Below are 21,204 nucleotides of genomic sequence, written 5' to 3' on the forward strand. Positions count from 1 at the left end.
GTACAGACAGAATTATCAAACAATGAAAATAGTATTATATAGAAGCTCTGTCACGATGAAATATAAATTTAATAAGTTTGAGGAAGCAAATGAACATGTTACTACTACTACTACTACTACTATTAAACATCAATATTAATAAATGCCTTCCTTTGTTAAACATTTGAATATGGAATAAATTTTCATGATGATTATAATGGTTATTGTCAAAGACAAACTAAAGTGGTTATAGGTGTTAGCAGTGGAACCACAAGAATAAATGGGGAGAAAGTATTATTGGTGAAGATGGAAGTCAAGACTATTAATCTCATTAACAATCATTTGGTTTTAAACTGTGCTTTGATCCTGATATAAATTCAGAAGTTACCAAGATTAAATCCAGCCAGCTTAGGAACCCAAGTAAGACTCTGAAAAAAATTTTGAGGTAGATATAAGTTTGTGTTAACTACACAATCACATACTTGTCTAGCATTAACAAAGCCCTAGGTTGAATCACCACTAAAACAAACAACACACAACACAGCAAAGCAAAACACATTTATTATAAAGAATTGTGAATTTTACATGAATAATTTTATGACCATCCCCTATTATTTTATTTTCGGTGTATGCTATATGTATTTAACATTCCTGGAGTCTTCTTAGACATGAGAACTTGAAAGCAGTGATCTCACTAATTTTATGATTTAGCTAAATGTCCCATTTTCAATTATCCTCTAGCATAAAGTATTTGAAAAAAATCAGAAATAATCATGAGGAATTTATATGCAACTGATATGATCGATTCTTTTTGTTCCAGATGAGAACATTATAGGACTAAAGGAAAGATATAATTTGTAGAGTTATTCAGAATTTGAGGTAAAGGACACAAACTGAATCAGAACACTACAGAGCTCAAGACCATCATCTTTTTCTTTGTTGTTTATATCAATTGTATGTGTGCTTCTATCCTGTCAAATTCTACTGATCAAAATTCTTCTACTTTCTTCCTGTTCTTTGTTTTGTAATTGGTAACTCATGGTACACGCAATGATAAATCAGAGTTCTGTGACCACATTTTTTCTGGTTGGCTTCTCAGAATACCCATACCTTCAGCCACCACTGTTTCTCATGACTGTGGCCATATACACAGTCACTCTGGTTGGCAACATAGGCATAATTGTAGTCAGAAGAATCAATCCTAAGCTTCATACACCCATGTACTTTTTCCTGAGCCATCTTTCATTTCTTGATATATGTTATTCTAGTGTATTTACACCAAAATTACTGGAGATCTTGGTTGTGGAACAAAGTACAATCTCTTTCAAAGGTTGCATGGCCCAATTTTTCTTTGGCTGTACATGTGTGATTACAGAGATGTTCATGTTAGCAGTGATGGCCTATGATAGGTTTGTGGCTGTTTGCAACCCATTGCTCTATGCTGTTGTTATGTCTCATCAACTGTGTGCTCTCCTAGTAACTGGAAGCTATATGTGGGGTAGTCTGTGTGCTATGATACTTACCTACACTCTCTCTGAGCTGTCTTACTGTGGACCTGGCATCATTGATCACTTTGGCTGTGAGTACTCTGCCATCATCTCTGTATCCTGTTCTGACTCCTCCTTCAGCCAGATAGCATGCTTAGTCATTTCTATATTAAGTGAGGGTAGTAGCCTTCTTATCACTATGGCCTCCTATATCTTCATAGTCATCACTATCATCAAAATGCCTTCTAAGGGTGGACTCCAAAAAGCTTTCTCCACCTGTACTTCCCACCTGACTGCCATCAGCATCTTTCATGGAATCATCCTTCTTCTCTACTGTATACCCAATGCAAACAGCTCACGGCTCTTGGTCAAAGTAGCAACTGTGCTCTATACTGTCTTGATCCCTATGCTGAACCCTCTCATCTACAGTCTAAGGAATAAGGATGTGAAGGAGACTGTGAAGACATTCATCAATTCAAAACTGCAGCCTCACTCAATACAATTCTGATGGAATTAATTTTTAATTTAATATGAATTAATTCATAACTTAGTTAATCAAGTTTTTCATATATACTATCAATGACATATTGGTATTTAGAAAAAATATGGTTATATTTTCAATCCAGTATTGATTTGTGAATTTTGGCATTCTCATTGTCTTTTATATACACTGAGGCAAGTGTTCTACACTCTGATTAAATCCCATTGAACAGTTAAAGAAAAGGCAGCACTTCAAAATCTCCCCAATTATCTCTAGGGAAATAAGAATGAAGAAGAAGAGCAGGAGGAGGAGGTAGAGGAGGAGGAAGAAGAAGACTAAGAAGATCAAAACAAAGAAGTAGTAGTAGTAGTAGTAGTAGTAGTAGAAGAAGAAGAAGAAGAAGAAGAAGGAGAAGAAGAAGAAGAAGAAGAAGAAGAAGAAGAAGAAGAAGAAGAAGAAGAAGAAGAAGAAGAAGAAGAAGAAGGACTTTTGTCAGAACTCTATGCCCATCCATGGTGACTCTAAAGTTTACTTTAGACTCTTTTACTGTGTCCACATTTAAGTCTTCATGATTAACAGTTACTTTTTACTTGGAAAACTCTATAAAACAGATATTTAATATTTAGTAAATTAATGACATAGATTTGTTTTATAAAAATGCTGTCTATAATAATATCACCTATGTGTACCACTCATTTCATTTTGTTTTGCTTAATTTTGAAATTATAACTTCATTTTTCATTCCCATTCTTACCTCCAAACCCTCCCATGTACCACTCTCCACTCTGCTTCAAATTGAAGGCCTCTTTTTCCACTAATTGTCATTGAATACATACATGGATATGTGTATATATACATATTCACAAACATATTTTCAGCTTGTATAATTTACTTATATGTATGTTTTCAGAGACAGCATTTGGCATTTACCAACAAATTATTGCTGTGTTCTTTCCTGGAGAGGATCATCTTTCCTGCTTTCAGTCTTCTAGGTGTTAAAAGATTGTATTTGATTCTGTCTTCCCTTATAACAATTTTCACAAGTGTTTGCATTTTTAAATTGTTCCATTGATCACTTACTGTTCCTAAGGTTTTAATCACAAGTAACAATAACCACCTACTTATTTGTTCACTCAATCAGTGAATATTATTTATTGTTACATAAAATATTGAGTTTATTTCAATAAGTCATATTGTTTACATTTTTTGAGCTTCATTGTACTGAAACTTTTCTTGCTAGTTATGCTTAAAACTCTTTAACTTTTTCTCAAACTTATTTAAGTAATAAATCCAATTTATCAATTTTGTTAGCTTAAAAGCATTAAATTTCATTCTTGGACAAATTTTGTTCCAAAGAATTTCATTGCACTAATGATGAAAATACATCTTCTTGAAAAGTTCTTCTACTTGTCATAGCCGTTTTTAAAACTTTTAATACATGTTCATATTCGGGGACAGAGATTCACCATTCATTATGTTTGCAATGCTTGGCAGATGGACCATGCTTCGGTAAAGATCATATATTCAAGACTATATAAGCAGCAGAAATTCCTTGCATTTTTTCAAAGAGGGAACAAGAAAATTTGAGTGGGTAGAAAAAAAGGAGAAGATTTGAGAGAAGTAGGTGAGTGAATGTAAACACATACATGCATGAGAGCACAACCACACACACACACACACACACACACACACACACACACGTCAAAGAACAAAATAAAAAGAATAAACAAACTCATCATATTGATATCTGTCAATATCACCAGTCTTAAGACACAAACTAATAAAATAGGACCCATTCTCAAGTGACAAGAGTTTTCAAATAGAAGCATGGGTCCTACCTGATCACCATTTATTAAAGATGAATATCAACATCTACAGAGATTTTTAAAGTTCACAAATTCATGGAAACTGAAAAACTCACTACTGAATGAATAAATGGGATGGGTCAAGACAGAAATTAAGAAATGATTTAAAAACTTTGAAGAATTGAATTAAAATGAAAATGAAACATACCCAAACTCATGGTGCACGTGTCAGCAGATCTAAGTAAGAGGCTAGTTCATAGTAGTAAGTGCCTATACCTAAATTGCTCAGGACCAGATTGTTTTGCTACACATTTCTAAAAGGCATTCAAAGAAATAAAGCCAACATTTATAGAATTATATTACAAAATAAAACACACTGAACATTGTACAACTCAGTTGAGGAGGCTACAGTTACCCTGATACCCAAACTAAATACTCAATACAAAAAATAAATTTCCCTTATGAACATAACTGCAAAAATACCGAAGAAAATACTTACAAACCAAATCCAAGTTATATAGAATGAAGATATGTAAAAAGTCTAGAGGCTGCTGGGCTGCTGTGTCCCACACTGTTCATCCCAGCACTCAGCAGGCAAAGGCAGGTGGACTCTGTGAATTCAAGGCCAACTGGATCTACAAAATGAGTTTCAGGACAGGTTCCAAAGCTACACATAAACATTGTGTCTTAATAATAACAAAACAAAACAAGAAAATAAACAACTAGCCCCCCAAAACAAAACTAAAAAAAAAAAAAAAAGAAACAACAAAAATAACAATAACAAAACTCTAGAGGCAAAATGTGCAAAATGTAGATGGGATAATCTAAGAATAGCTGATTAGAAACAAGCCAAGCTAAGGCTGGGCCTTGGTAAGTAAGAATAAATTTCTGTATTTATTTGGGGCTGGATGGTTAGCCCAGAAAGAGTTAAAAGAAATAAACAACTACACACCCCCTGATCATACCTTTCAAATTTATTGTTATATTAATTTTTAATTATATATTTGCAAATAGATAAATAAATGCAACCTGATGCATCAGTTAATGATGATTCTCTGTAAATTGTGGCTGACCACTTGAGATTGGAGAATGTGAAGGAGTCTTAACACTAAGGAAGACTGGTTATCCTCTTCCTTTCAATTTGCTCTCCCAATTGCTGTTGTCATTATTCACATTTAAGCAGCCATGTTTTTGTTGAGCTTTCAAGGGTGATATCTCCTCTGTCATATCTACAGGACACAATCTTATAATCAATTTCTCATTTTCTAGCTCTTACTATTTTACATTCCCCATTTCCAAGTTTCTTGTCCCTTTGGTGTTGGGGTTGTGTTGTTGACATATCCACTGGGGCAGGATACTATCACAGCAATTTGTCCTATGCATTTTCATTATTTGTGACTTTAACATGGTCTTTTTCTGATACAAAGTTGGCTTCATTGATGAGAGGAAAGAACTACACTTACCTGTTAGTGTGAACATAAGCATTGAGGAGAAAAGAGTTAATAATACTATTTTAGGAAATTGGGGTTAGTAGTTTTCTTCTGCGACCTTTGACCCACTAATCATGAGTGGTTGACTAGGTTTCCACTTCAAGGCATAATATCCCTAGTGGTGCGAAGACTTAAATCCGATCAGAGAGCTATTGGTTAACCACAAGAAACAAGTGTAGCTATTGCATCACTGTCGTGCTATGCTGCTCATTTTTGCCTTAAATAGGTACCACAGCTAGGCATGGCTTTTGGCTGCTTTTGTCCCTTGGCAGATTACACAGTAAATTATGGTAATATGAAATCCTATCTCCTCCTCTTCAGAAAGGAGGCATTTAGGTCATATCCAGCTAGATTCTTCTAGTCTTAAATCTTACATGTACCATGTATTCAGCAATAGATACTTATCTAAACTTCTTAGAGGAAGCCAATGTCAACAGCAATAACCTATATTACTTGGGAACCTCCTAGACTCCTGATCAACAAGACAAATATTTTTAGTATGTCTTGTATACAAATATTCTATACTTACTATGTATTATATATAAATTTAGGTGACTAAAAAATAAAATTCCTTATGACTTTTGAGACATTCTTGGTGTTATTTATTTCTCATCCCTCCATTTTCTTCTGTACTGACCACCCTCCCAGCATTAGTCAGGTTTCTTTAGAGCAACAAAATGTACAGAATATATATGTATGGGATTTATTAGAAGAACATACAGATACTCTAACAAGATACTCTATCAACAAAAAAGTTCAAGAATCCAGTAGTTTTTCAAGCCACATTACAGGAAAGACTAACAGCAGAGGCCTTATATAATATAATATTTGTTATATCTGATAAGCAAATAAACAATGTAAGTCACATGCAAATAAATTTATAATATATATTTTATATAAAAACAACAAATTAATTTTAAAGAATCAGAAAATATTTTACAGAATTCTAAAGATTGAAGGTAAAAAACAAAGTGAGTTCTACATTTCATATTGAAGTAATGAATGTTGTAGAAGTACAGATAAGTAAAAAAGAAATAAAGTAATAGAAAAATCAAACTAGTACTTACATTCAAACCAGTATAAATTGCATTTTATATGAGTTATATCTCAAAATTGCATCACTAAAAGTTAACAAATAATCTAATAAATAATTGGAGAAAATGGTTCAAAATAAAATAAATACAGGAAGGTTGTTAATAATGTTTATGTGTGAAACCATTATAGTTCATTTTATTTAGTTTAGAATACAGATGAAATTTTATAGTACATGATACATTTATAGCAATTATATTTCAGAGAGCAAAATTAATTTTTAGTTTTCATCCTGGCACCTATCAACAGGATGACTGTCATCAAGACATAAGTTTAATCTTTCTACGTGATATTCAAGTATTCACTAGGGAAAATACAGAACCAGAAACATAATAAATTAAATGATTTCATTACACCAAAGCCTTAGGGATGAAATTTCAGTGATATAGACACCAAATTTTTACTGGCATAAAACAGCACCAGCTGCCTAATATTCACATACCATTGAACTGTTCACACCTCAGTTCCTGGGTTACAACATTTAAAAGCACAAGGTTAAAAATATTGATCTTCTTTGGAAAACCATAAGAACTCTATTCCTGAATCAATTTCTCTCTGTTTACCTATATTAACACATTGGGGAGTATAATGAATAGATGAAACATTGTTCTCAAAAGTGTAAGATTTTAACTAAAATATTAGCATTTTCAAAATAATAATTTTGTAATTTACCTTAATCTAAACTCATATGCAACCCTTTGCTTATATGACCATCATGAATACATGCACACTAGTTGAAGTCTTTGATGGTGTTCTCTGTTGATGATTCCTTTTTTAATAGGTCATGGAAAGACCAATTTGTAAATAACATCTGAACTTTAACACCATATAAGCCATAAATAATGCTTATTGAGCCAAAATAATAAAAAGAGTATTCAATATATATACATCTCTGTTTCCTACTCCCCATATTTCATTTATGAGTCCAAATTTAAGGTTGCTAATGTATCACACACTAAAAGACAAACATATGCATCTCTAGAAATTTCATCTTTCCTTATTCTCATTTTCAATTTTTGACTAATGAAATTGACATAAAGCAAATACAAACATGTTAAATTATAGATTTTCCAATTTGGTTTTAATATGTCTCATTCAGTAACCAGATTCTAATAGTTTCTGTATAGATCATTCTTTGAAGAAAACATAAACAAGTAAAAATAAAACATACTCTTCTTTGAAAATCTGATTTGTTTCCCTTGTTAGTGGCAGAATAACATGATTTTAATTTTCACCAGCCAGTGATTTACTTCCATTGAATTTAGAACTGACAATTATTTTTTTCAGAATTTATAGATTCTGGATATTTGTCCAGATATTTGTCTTAATATATTATTTAAGAGCCTCTTTTAAATTATGAAGAAAATATCTATCATATTTTTATGGCCTCATATCTCTACAATTGCTATTTTTTCCACATATGATGAAGATTAAGTTTCAGTAAATCAAAATACATTTGCAAAAGGGAATGGAGATTCTAAAGGGTTGAAAATCTAAAATGTTACATAGTTCACAATGATATCTGGATGTTGCACCTCATGGCAACTGAAAGACTCTCAGATATGTTTACTATGGCCAATATAATAAAAATCAACTTATAGAGTAAAATTTGACTATTTAGGAATCTGACTATTAATGAACAAAATTCAGAGAATAAATTATTTTCTTTTTTAGACATAACTAAGAATACATCTACCAAATTTCAACAATATATTTTAAAACTTATGTAAGAAGAAAGAAGAATGGACATGGTAAATTGTTCTTCTGTGGACGAAAGTAGTTCTGTTTACTACATTTCTAAATGTTTATAACATTACTATTCTGACCCACCTTGGGATGATCATGTTGATTAGAGTGGACTCTCAGCTTCACACACCCATGTACTTTTTTCTTAACAACCGTTCTTTCTGTGACCTCTGTTATTCCACAGCAATTGATGCAAGATGTTGGTGGATCTCTTAGTAGAGGGAAAATAAATTTCCATGGTTGGTTGTGCCCTGCAGTTCTTGACATTCTGTATCTTTGCAGGTTCTGAGTAGTTTCTGTTAGAAGTGATGGCATTTGAAAGTACCAGGTCATCAGCAACCATTTGCTCTACACATTGAACATGTCTAGCATAGTATGTTCCATGCTGAGGTTTATCTGGTGGCAACAATTTATGGTTTAATACATACAACCTTGTCATTCCATTTATGTTTCTTTGGACCTAATGATATTAATCACTTCTTTTGTGATTTGCCTCCACTTTACCTTCTCTCCTGCTCAGACATACAAGTCAATGAGCTGGCCGAATTTACATTTGGTTTCATTGAACTGAGCACTATCTCAGGAGTTCTCGTATCTTATTTTTACACCGTCACATCAGTCTTGAAGATCAACTCTGCTGAGGGGAGGTTCAAAGCTTTCTTCATCTGCACCTCACATCTAACCACAGTTGCCATTTTCCAAGGAAATGTACTCTTCACGTATTTTCGGGATAGTTCTTCATATTCCATGGATCAAGACAAAATATCCTCATTGTTTTATACTCTTGTGATTCCCATGCTGAACCCTCTGATTTATGGCCTGTGGAACAAGGATGTGAAAGAGGCCATGCAAAAACTGAAAATAAAATGTGGTTCTAAACAATTGTCATATATGTTTATGTCCACTTATAAATAATGACCACCCCTGCCAGAAAAATAATGATGACAGAGAAGAAAGCTGTAATTTGTAGTTTAAATCAGTAAAAATGTGTATTTTCTCTAACACCAAAATACAATAAGTTAATTAGCCTCAAAATATGGCATGTTTAATATGTCTAATACTAATGTATACTATAGCACACGTGACTATAAAATTTTTCTGATTATTTTAATTGATAACTTTTATATTAGTTTTGTTACCCTTTTTAATCAATATTCACTAGTTTTGCTTTACCTATTATAACACTTATGTTTCAAGGCAAATTCAGTAGTTATTTTTCTAATAAATTTGTATTCTAATGGAAGTAACAGACTTTAACTAAACTTATGGAGATGTCCACAACCACATAGCCTGGATGGGACTCACCTAGTCCCCCTGCATACATGTCACAATTGTGTTGCTTGTTTTCATTGTGGGACTCCTCAGAGTGGGAGCAGGGATAGTCTCTGAGTCTTTTCCTAGCTTTGGGGATATTTTACTCATACCGGGTTGCCTAAACCAGCCTTCAACTTGATGTGCCATGTTTGGTTGATATATATATATATATAAATGGAAAGCCTGCCCCACTCTGAATAGAAATAGAGGAGTGGGGGGGGCAGAGAGGAGAAGATGTAATGGGAGGGAGGGGATTGAAATGAGAAGAATGAAGGGAAAAATATTCGGGATATAAAATTAAAATAATAAAATAAATGATGAAAAAACAACCTCTTGAAATATTGCTCACTGAACTTCAGCTTTTCTCTATGAATGGAACTTCCTTTCATCAATGCTCAATAATTTCTTTAAGGAACAAGTTATACAAAGAAGAACCAATAATAACGGCATTGATAATTTTACACTCATAAGAGAAACTAAATACCATAGAATGCCTCACACCTTCTAGCTGCCAATATAAAATTTCCCTCTGTTAGCATTAAACTATAGAAATAAAGGCCAGCCAACTTTGGCAGCTCCCTCAACACAGACTTCTACTGCACAGAGAGGACTGAGATGTAAGTGACTGTCTTCTCATTATGATCACATATCTATCAGACCCTTAGGAACTGGGCACTGCCACAACTTAACTAGGCAGACTATGTCGACCCCTCATGAAAACCCTTAACTGTGAGGAAGAGTGGTTGGGGGTTGGGCTCAGAGGGAGATAGGGTCTGTGGGAGGAGGTTCAGGTGGTGGGAGGAGAGGTGGAAGGGAGAACTGTGGTTGGAATGTAAATCGAAATAAAAAAAATTTAAAAATGGAAAAAGAAGAAAGAGAAGATAAGGAAAAGTCCCTTAACTTTTCTTGTAGTAACATGGCACAAGGTAATAGGGCACCAGGAAGAAATGTAACTATGAAGGATTCTTACTTTATATAAACAGCTTTATGAATTTCTACCTCTACAATATTTCCTCAACTGTAAATCTTTCCACATCTGAATATGGTCATGGCTTGCTTTCTAATATCCTGAAATTCTAACACTCAAAGTGGTGGTATTAAGAGCTGAAATCTGATGGGGGATGTCCTTTTGTATACATGCTTCTCTAATGGGTTGATGAATTAATCACTGATTGGCTGGTAGTCAGTCAGATAGACAGGGCTACCAGACCAGGAGAAGACTGGGGACAAGAAAGAGAGAGCAATTTAAGAAGAGATGCCATGTAGCCTCAAAAGGACTAACAGGTCCAGGCATTCTCTGGTAAGCAAAGTCCACGTGAAATTACACAGATTTATACTTATGTGTTAATAATTAAGAAAGAAGTAGTCAGTAAGAAGCTTAAGCTATTGCCTAACAGTTTAATACTTAATATAATGTCTGGGCGTTTATATGGGGCTATTCAGCGGTGAGACCTGGTGGAATGAAAAACTCCATCGTCAGAAATCCTTGAGACTTAATTAATTGATAAGAGTTAAGACTTTAGAAATTTGAACTTTTCATCATATAACATAGTTGGGCCTCTTTGTGCCTTTTTACTGTGTAAAGACAGTGCAAACACAACCCTCTGAATCAGATAGTAAGATCTAACCTCCTTGCCATGAGCAGCAATTCAATTACTTTTCTTTGCTGTATTTTGTAGTTCTTCATTTTCTTCCTCTTTATATATGTGGAGTGCATGCTGCTGACAATGGTGCCATTTGATTGGTACAAGGCAATCAGTAACTCCTTGTTTGCATCATATATTTACAACATGGTGTGCTATAAATTGTTGCCTACAGTTTACTTGGTAAGTATTGTGATACACACATTGACACTTTGTATATATGTTTGTTGTATATGTATATGTTGTTCAACGAGATCGACCATTTCCTGTTTGATTTACCTGTACTTTCTCTCCATTTTTTTTCTAAAATGCAAGTTAATGATGTGACTTTGTTGCCTGTTTTTGTTTTAATGAACTGAGCACCATTTTATGAGGTCTTGTCTTTCTATGTTATTGTCAAATTATCAGTCCTGAAGATCCTACCAGCTGAGGAGAGGATCAAAACTTGGCTTTCTGTACTTTCCATGTCATACCAGTTGCAGTTTTTCAAGAAAAAAAAATGCTACTCTGGACACGTTTTTTTTTTTTTTTTTTTTCTTTAGATCAAGAAAAATGCCTCACACTTTACAATGGGTTATTTCCCACAATGAACTCCCTGATTTTCAACCTGAGGAACAAGGATGTGAAAGAGACCTTGTGTAGTGAGATATTCTCTTTGTTGGCATCTGTGGCACTGACCACGCCCATTGATGTGGAGACAGGTGCTGAAGTGACATAGGGGAACTAGGACTGAGGAGGAGCCCAGGACAGGAGAGCATCCAAAGTCATCCTTGTGAACAGGAACCTGCTGGTGTTCATCTTTCTATGTTGTAAGTTATTTCTCCCTGAATAAACTTTTATTTGGCCATTTTTTTCTCCTATCCTTATTAAACCACAATAACCCTGTAAAAGCTGAACACAAAACCTTGATTCTGAACAATTGTATCCTCTGGTAGTTGATAGGATCAGATGTAGAGACCCACAACCAAACATTAGGTTCAGTTCTAAGAAGTCTGCAGAGGAGGCAGAAGAAGGATTTTTAGAATCCAAAGGGTCAAAGACCTTTTAGAATACATCCTAAAGAATCAGCTCAGTAGGATACATAGGACCACCCAGAGACTGAAGCAGCAATAATGGAACCTACATGCATCTGTGCTAGATCTGACATGTTATTTAGCTATTTATCTTGGGGTTATTGTAGAACTCTAATAGTGGGAGTGTGAATGTCTTTGACTCTGCTTGTTCTGTGACCATCATTTTCTGCTACTGGTTTGCATTTTCCAGCCTTGATATGAGGGTTTGTGCCTAGTCTTATTGTATCTTGCTGTTCTGCACTTGCTTGATATCACAGAAGTCCTAGTCTTTTCTGAAGGGAGTGGGAGAAGCAGGACAACTGGGGGAGAAGGAAATAAGGAAACAGTTTGGAAGGAATACAGGGGAGGGAGGATGGCTGTTGAGTAGAAGTAGGAGGTGTAAGGGGAGGCTGCAGTAAGGATGAGAGAAGGATAAATAAACACACACACCACACAAACACGAATAAAACAAATGTAATAGTAGAATTTTGCTTTTCTTAAGCCCATGGCCTATGTAGTTTTAAGATAGTTTACTTCTCTAGCAGTATAAAGTATGGGTTCCTTTGCATAAACTTCACAAAGAAGTAATAGAAATATTCCTTAAAAATAACTATTCTCACAAGATATATTGGAGTAAGGATAGGACAAGAATTGTTGGAGTGATAAAGTAATGGCAGGCACAGCTGCAGACACACTGAGAGGGAGTTTCCCCCAGGATCCAGAAGCAGGATACTCCATAGACCTAGGATAGAACCAAACAGGAATGACAAAAAAATCAATGAAATGATTCCTAATTATATTCTGCTATGTACATAGATTCGTGCCTAACCCAGTTGTCATCAGAGAAGCTGATGACAGAGAAGTTGTCATCAGCCATCAGCTGAACCCTACAGCCAAACATCAAGTTGAGCTAAGGAACTCCTGCTGAAGACAAAGAAGGACTGTAAAATCCAGTGGTGTCAAGGGGTCAAGGGTACTACAAGAAAACCAACAGAACAAAATACCCTGGGATTATATGGATTCACAGACACTAAAGCAAAGACTAAGAAGCCTGTATGGTACTGATCTAAGCCTGTATATTTATGCCACAGTTGAATAACTTTGCCTTCCTGTGACACTGTTAACAGTGAGAACAGAGGATGTCTCTGAGTCTGTTGCTTGCTATTGAAGCACATTCCTGCTGCTGGATTGTCTCATCTAATCACAATAAATAAAGAGATTCCTAGTCTCACTGCAACTTGATATACCATGGCCACACTGACATGCATTGAATTCCAGCCTATATCTGAAGAGAAATAGTGGAGGAGGAATAGATAGGGAACTAAATGGGAGGGGGGAATTGAGAGGTAGGAATTGAGAAGTGGGGAGGGATAGAAAACTTCAGTTGGGATGTAAAAGCAAAACAAATAAACAAAACAGAACAGAACAAAAGAAAACAAATAATTTTTCTCATGAGACACACATCTATATTGAATGAGAAAAAGTTAAAATGAGAAAGACAGAAACTATAAAATAAAAAATAAATAAATAAAAACAACTCCCTCTCCACTCACTGTCCCCAAACCTGCTCCCAATATGCTGAGGAGATGTTTCCCTTTCTGTGGGGACCATGTATATCTCTCTTAGGGTCCTCCTTGTTTCCTAACTTCTCTGGCTGTGTGAATTTAGGCTGGTGATCCTTTGTTTATGTCTAAAATCCATATATGAGTGAGTAAATACCATGTTTGTCTTTTTGTGACTGGTCTACCTCACTCAGGATGGTTTCATCTAGTTCCATCCATTTGCCTATGAATTTCAAATTTCCATTGTTTTTTTTTCCCCACTGAATAGTACTCCATTATATAAATGTACATTTTCTTTATTAATTCTTTAGTTGAGGGACATCTAAATTATTTCCATATTTTAACTATTACAAATAATGCTGCTTTGAACATAGTTGAACAGATTTCTTTGGTACATGGATGTGCATCTTTTGGGCATATGCATCAGAGTGGAATTGAAGTTAGGAGAAAGAGAAGGGAAATAGAAGATGGGAGAGAAGAACATGAGGGACCAGGAAGAATGAGTCAGGGAAAGAATACAAGAGAGCAAGAGAAGAGATACCATAATAGAGAGAGCCATTATAGGTTGAAGAGAAGTCTGGCACTAGGAAAATGTCCAGAGATCTACAAGGATGACACCAACTAACAATCTAAGCAATAGTGGAGATGCTACCTTAAATGCCCTTCACCAATAAAGAGATTGAGGACTGCCTTATGTGCTATCCTAAAGCCTTCATCTAGTAGCTGATGGAAGCAGAAGCAGACACCCACAATTAAACACTGAGAGGAAGTCCTGGAATCCAGTTGCAGAGAGAAGTGATGAGCATAAGGGTCAAGACCAGCCTGCAGAAACCCACACAGACAGCTGACCTGAACAAGGGGGAGCTAAGGGATCCCAGACAGGTAGCTCAGAATTCAGCATATGAGTGACCTAGACACCCTTAACATGGGTTTCAGTTAGGAGGCCTGGACAGTCTATGGGACCTCTAACAGTGGAACCAAGATGTATTCCTATTGCGTAAAATGACTTGAGGAGCACATTCCCCATGGAGGGATAATCTCTTAGCCTAGAGACACAAGGGAGGGCCTAGGAACTACCCCAAAAGACTTCACAGATTTTGATGATACCCCTACCTGTGGAAGGTCTCACCCTCCCTGAAGAGTGGATGGGGGAATGGGACAGGGAAGCGAGTGTTGGTGGACATGGGAGGATGGGAGGGAGAGGGAACTGGGATTGATATGTAAATTAAGAAAAATATAAAAAAAAATTAAAAAAGAAGAACCAAGTCAACAAAAGGAAGATCAATATGGCACCCCCAGAGTTTAGGGAATCCACACCATTCCAACACAGATGAAGCAGAATAGAAAGATGGAGTTCGGGGGTGGGACAAAGCTACAAGTGGAATAAAGAAGGGTTAGGAGGAGAATATCTTTGGAATCCACCAGAGACGAGGTGGGTGGAAGGCTTCTATGGGAGTTCTGCTGGAGAGTTAATGATGAGACTGATGGATTAGATTTGGAGCAATGGACAAGTGACACCTCTGTTGTTAGGCTATGTGTTTCCATGACCAGACTTTTAACCAGTGGGTCTACACACAAGAATAACAATATGTTCTATGTCTAAAACCCATATATGAGTAAGTACATATAACGTTTGTCTTTTTTGTGACTGGTCTACCTCACTCAGGATGGTTTCTCCAGTTCCATCCATTTGGCTGTGAATTTCAAGATTCCATTTTCTTTTCCACTGAGTAGTATTCCATTTTGTAAGTGTACCACATTTTCTCCATCCATTCTTCAGTTGAGGAGCATCTAGGTTGCTTCCAGGTTCTAGTTATTACAAATAATGCTGCTATGAATGTAGCTGAACAGATGTCCTTGTTGTATGAATTTTATGAATTTTTATTTTTTTGGGTATATGCCTAGTAGAGTAATTACCGATCTTGAAATAGACTGATTCCATTTTTCCTGAGGAACTGCCATACTGACTTCCAAAATGACTGGACAAGTTTGAACTCCTACCAGCAGTGATGGAGGGTTCCCTTTTCTCCATATCCTCTCCAGCATAAACTGTAATTTGTGTTTTTGATTTTGGCCATTCTGACAGGAAAAAGATGGTATTTCATAGTTGTTTTCATTTGCATTTCCCTGATGGCTAAGGAAGTTGAGCACTTTCTTAAGTGTCTTTGAACATTTTAGTTTCATTAATTGGTGTTTTACTAACCAGTTTGTACATTTGGAAATCAGACCCCTGTCAGATGTGGGGTTGGTGAATATCTTTTCCCATTCTGTGGGCTGTCATTTTGTCTTGTTGACTGTGTCCTTTGCCTTACAGAAGCTTTTCAATTTTAGGAGGTCCCATTTATTAATTGTCGATCTCAGTGTCCATGCTACTGGTGGTTATATGTTCAATAAGCAATCTGCTGTATCAATTTGTTCAAGGGCACCTCTCACATTCTCTTCTAGGTGATTCAGTGTGGCCGGATTTATGCTGAGGTCTTTGATCCATTTGGACCATCACACATGGTGATAGATATGGATCTATCTGCAGTCTTATACACACCAATATCCAATTATGCCAGCACCATTTGCTGAAGATGCTTTCTTCCATTGTATACATTTAGGGTTGTGTTTGTTTGTTTGTTTGTTTGTTTTGTTTTTTATCAAAAATCATGTGTTCATAGGTGTGTGGGTTACTATCAGGACTTTCGATTAAATTTTGTTGGCCTTCCTGTCTTTGTGCCAATACGTGCTGTTTTCAAGGCTATCCCTCTATAATAGAGCTTGAAATCAGGGAAGGTGATGACTCCAGAAGTTCTTTTATTGTACAGGGCTATTTTGGCTATCCTGGGTATTTTGGCTTTCCATATAAAGGTGAGTACTATTCTTTGAAGTTCTAGAAAAAAATGTGCAAAGGATTACCAACCTACAATCCACACTGCCAGAAATGCTAGGAAACAAGGAGGACCCTAAGAGAGACATACATGGTCCACTGCAGAAGGGGAAAGGGACAAGATCTCCCTAGTAAATTGAAAGCATGGGGGAGGGAACAGGGAACCCCTCAGAGACAACTGACCAGAACAAGGGGGAGCTCATGAACTCCTGTCTGAATCCTGGGAAAAAAGAACAGGGCCTATTCAGATTCCCTGAATGTTGTGTTAGTTGGGAGGATTTGGCAGTCTAAGGGGCCCCTGCTAGTGAATCAGTTTTATCCCTAGTATGCAAATGGAATTTAGGAGCTCATTCCACATAGAGGAATACTCTCCTAGCCTAGACATATGGGGGAGGGCCTGGATCCTGCTCCAAATGATGTGACAGACTTTGAAGATTCCACATGGAAGGCCTCACCCTCCCTGGGGAGCCAAAAGGGGATGGGAGAGGGGTTTGTGGGGGGAACAGTAGAGGACAGGAGGGAATGGGCACTGTGATTGATATTTAAAACCAGCTTGTTTCAAATTTAAATAAAAGTTGTATAAAAATACAATTTTTTATTTTAACTTTTTATTTTTTATTTTACATGTCGATCCTAGTTCCATTTTCCTCCCTCGCTCCCTCCGTTCCTCTTACGCTCTTTGCCCTCTCACATGCACCCTGACCACCATGGTTATTGTGCTTCATTTTTGTCCTAATAAGCATAAATGGAGCTATAAAGTAATCGTGACACTCATTCATTCCAAATCAATGAAACTCAAGTGAAATAAATATTTAGAGTATAATTCCTAGTGTATATGTCTTATATAGAGAAAAGAACCATGTTTTCTTAAAACTTATGTCTACTTCTAAATTATGTACAAATTTTCATGCAATATAAATCCATATGAAATTATCTTGGTATATTAAAATGGATGTTATATATTTTATTGTTATTTCATTGAATCTCAGATGTATCATCTACATGGGGCTAGCATTTATTAAGTTATGAGATGACCTAATACATATTTATTAAGAGATTATTTTCTCTAATTACTTTTATATATTTCATGAACACAACCTATGAGGCTTCCCTAGGGACTATTTCCCTAGTGACAAGTAGTTACAGATTAAACAAGCAACAATATCACAAATGAAAGTGTCAGGTTTCTGTCTTTTTCCTGACTCCTCTTTGTTCCTTATAAATTGTTTTCATTTGCTAAAGTATTAATACTTACACACTCTATATCTGTTTTGCTGATGAATTAATACTAACTTGAGAGAATTATAAAATCATTTTGTTTTTGAATAAGACTATACATGTGGTATATTGATTGATAATGATATTATCAAAAGTGGATACTGGAAAAAACTATATTTTGGTGAGTTACTTCAAAGTTGTGTATCTTTTCAACCTTATGGGATGTACTTTGAATCCAAACGTATCAGTGGAAACTTTAAACTTAAGTGAGCTGGGAAAAAAATAGCACAATCTTTTTTATCTAATGATATATATTAGGGTGATAAAATTGAATTCCATTGTTCCTTTCAACCCTGTAGTAAATTTAAAACTATTTCTTTATTTCTTTACTACTACGTAATTTCTTGTTTATTTGTTCATTTTGTTGGTTGGCTGTTTTTTTTTTTTTTGTTTGTTTGTTTGTTTTTTGGCTGTTTTATGTTTGGTTGTTTGTTTTTAATACAGGGTTTCTCTGTGTATCCCTGGCTGTCCTAGAACTCACTCTCTAGACCAGGGTGGCCTTCAATTGACAGATATCTGACTGTCTCTGCCACCCAAATGCTGGGATTAAAGGCATGTGCCACCATCACCAGGCACATTCCAGTAATTTTAAACCAATCGATAATTGTAAGTTTATCTTCATATCTTTAATGATTCAGATGTACAAAATAAAGCACATAAAACATTTCCATTTAAAATAGCCCAAAAATGTAGGACTTTTATATAAAATACAGTATAGTAGTTACAAAGAAAATGAAAAAGGATTTACCTTATTGAATTGATAAAGACAGTTTTCTGAGAAGAGCTGCACATAAATCTTGTGAAGAAAGCAGCATATAAACCACTAAATAATATTTTTCAAAGATAGTATAAAATTATTTTTAAGAGTCAATGTGGTAGCCTTTTAAAATTTCTTCAATTTTAATATTTATTTCATTTTATTTTTCTCTTTTCTCCCTTCAAACACTCTCTTAAATTCCTCCATGCTATTTTTCAAAGTCATGGCCTCCTTTCATATTGTTCATGCACAGTTTTTTTTTTTTTAAGTTTTTATTCAAGCACCCAGGAAGCAGACACGGGTGTATCTATGCAAGATTAAGCAAAGCCTTGTCTATGTAGTGAGTTGCATACTATCCATCCATCACTACATAGTGAGTCCTTGTTTAAAAAATTACTGATAAGAATTACCAAAGTAATTTGTTTGTATGCTTCTTCCATGATTAACTGGAGTCCATGCAAACTGATGGATCCAAAAGTGCATCTTAATTCTTAACTAAAAGGAGACATGATATAGCTTTACAGTCCTTCTTTTGCATCATGTTTTAATGCTTTAAACATTGACATGATTCATTCCCTGTAGTAATCTACCAAGGGTCTCTGTTCCCTGCTAATCAACTTCAAAGAACATTTTAGTTTCTAGAAAAAATAACCACTATAGCATCATTTCAGCAATAATTGTTTTTGAAGACTTGGTTACACTTTTCTTATATTTGTTATACTTTTTATTATTCTTAGCTCTAAAAGTTCCATTACTGAAATATTCATCTAGAACATGGAAAACTAAAGATTTTCTAATTGCTCCTATTTTTAAATAGTTTTATGATGTGTGCTTTTCAGGGGGAGGCTTTTTATAATCCTCTAATTATACTCCGGACATTTAAAATTTTTTCTTAGAAATAGAAAAAGTTACTCAGCCTTAATGCATAATGCATGGGAGAGTTGCTTTGTCCTGCCCCAACCTATCATGTCAGGCTTTGTTGACTCCTCATAGTTGCCTTTATCTATAAGGAGAAGAGAACTGTGTGTGGACTGGGGACAGGCAATGGAGGGGTAGGATGAGGGGTTGGAATGAGTACTGAGTTTGGAATGTAAAATAAAATTTAAAAGGATAAATAAAGTATAAAAAGGAAATGGAAAAAAAGCCTACTTTGTCTTCAATAAATGAATAGATGATGAAAGTAAATCATATATACATAATAGATTTTTCTTTAGCTCTACTGAATAAGGAAATTAATTATGCTTTTGTTGTTGTCTGGGAGTAAGAGGAACACATGCCAATGATCCAGACCATTAGGCTGAGATGTCAACCATGTAAGAACAGGAAGAGTAGAATCAAACTGGTGAAAATATTCAATAATGAGTTATCGCTTTTCAACTCTGTATGAAATTTCTGTGTGGTATCAAAGTACCAAAAGTATCCATAGGTTGCAATTAAACCATGGAAAATTCTCTCATGATGGTGAATTGAATTGTCTCACTTCATATAATAACTAGAAATTCTCAGACTAACAAACTCCTGAGTTTCTTTTATATTGTCCATTACAGATTCCTCCAGGAAACATGGTCAAGTTCTTAGAACTTACTCATAATAGCTAATGGCATGTGAATAATGCTGTTTATATATTCTGAGACGTGTTATCTAGTGTGAGAAAATAAGTGTAAATATAAAAGATAGAAAGAAGGATGAGATGAAGGGGAGAACAAAGGCACAAGAACAAGTGTAATGTATTTCCTTAGTTAAAAGGAATATTAGACCTCATGGCTTGAAATGCTTGTAAACATACATGAAATTTAAACCAAGATTTTAATTTACTCAAGATTTTAATTTAATTCAAAATATACAAGAAGACTTTTAGAATAGGAATATTATAATAAATATCAACAATAGCAATAAGAAATTTAATATCCCAAGACACAATTTAAATATAAATTTGATTATTAAAATCAATGTTTGAGATACTGTAGTCACAAAACTAAAAATGTTGTATAGGTATTAGAAGTAGAACTATTGAGAAAAAAAGTGAAAAGTTTGCTAATAAAAGAGAGAATACAGGATATGTGAAATTGTTCAAAGTCCTATAATTTTAAATCTGTTCAGTCTTATTTTGAGATCAGAAGGTTTACTTATATCATTTAAATAACAGTTTTGTAATTATTCTGGATGGTTTGTTTTCAATCACTATTGCAGAACATTAATGAATATAATGGTTTTTTATCAAAGGTGTCTGTAGTGGTCACAGATTATTATTGGTGGCTTCTAAAATTGTGTAGTTATACAACAGTAGAAGAATTTTAAGTTCATAAACAAGATTTTCATCAACATCTGACTGTATAACGTTAACAGAGTTCCAATAAGATACAATGCCATGGACTATAAGATAGTAAAGATAATGATCTACTCTTAGGATTAGTAGTGACTGGCATTATGGGAAATTATTTGTTGTTATAGACAAGTTCAAAAGTTGTATTAGTTCTCTACGTAAGCAGTTATAATTACTATCCAATATTTTTGAGAAACAGAAAATACAACATATACTTTACTTGAACTTGAATACCATTCATTTTCTCTCATGACATGCTCTTCATTGACCAGATGAATAAAGCATTTCCAAATGTTTAAAATTAAATATTATATGAATTATTG

The 21,204-nt window shown here is 34.9% G+C and overlaps 1 protein-coding gene and 1 pseudogene across 1 annotated transcript; both read left to right on the forward strand.

Annotated features, from left to right (window-relative positions):
• The first annotated feature begins 1,017 nt into the window (after positions 1-1,017).
• Positions 1,018-1,974, forward strand: LOC127221836 (olfactory receptor 1165). The gene has a single exon (XM_051183822.1). It carries the CDS (start codon positions 1,018-1,020, stop codon positions 1,972-1,974), a length of 957 nt encoding a protein of 318 aa, XP_051039779.1.
• Positions 1,975-5,483: 3,509 nt separating this feature from the next.
• On the forward strand, positions 5,484-11,755 carry LOC127221837 (olfactory receptor 5W2-like; annotated as a pseudogene).
• The last annotated feature ends 9,449 nt before the right edge of the window (positions 11,756-21,204 follow it).

The sequence above is a fragment of the Phodopus roborovskii genome, unplaced genomic scaffold (assembly GCF_943737965.1).
Source record: "Phodopus roborovskii unplaced genomic scaffold, PHOROB, whole genome shotgun sequence".
NCBI lineage: Eukaryota > Metazoa > Chordata > Mammalia > Rodentia > Cricetidae > Phodopus > Phodopus roborovskii.

Excerpts from the sequence above, each read along its gene's own strand:
- LOC127221836 (XM_051183822.1), top strand. The coding sequence starts at position 1,018 with ATGGTACACGCAATGATAAATCAGAGTTCTGTGACCACATTTTTTCTG.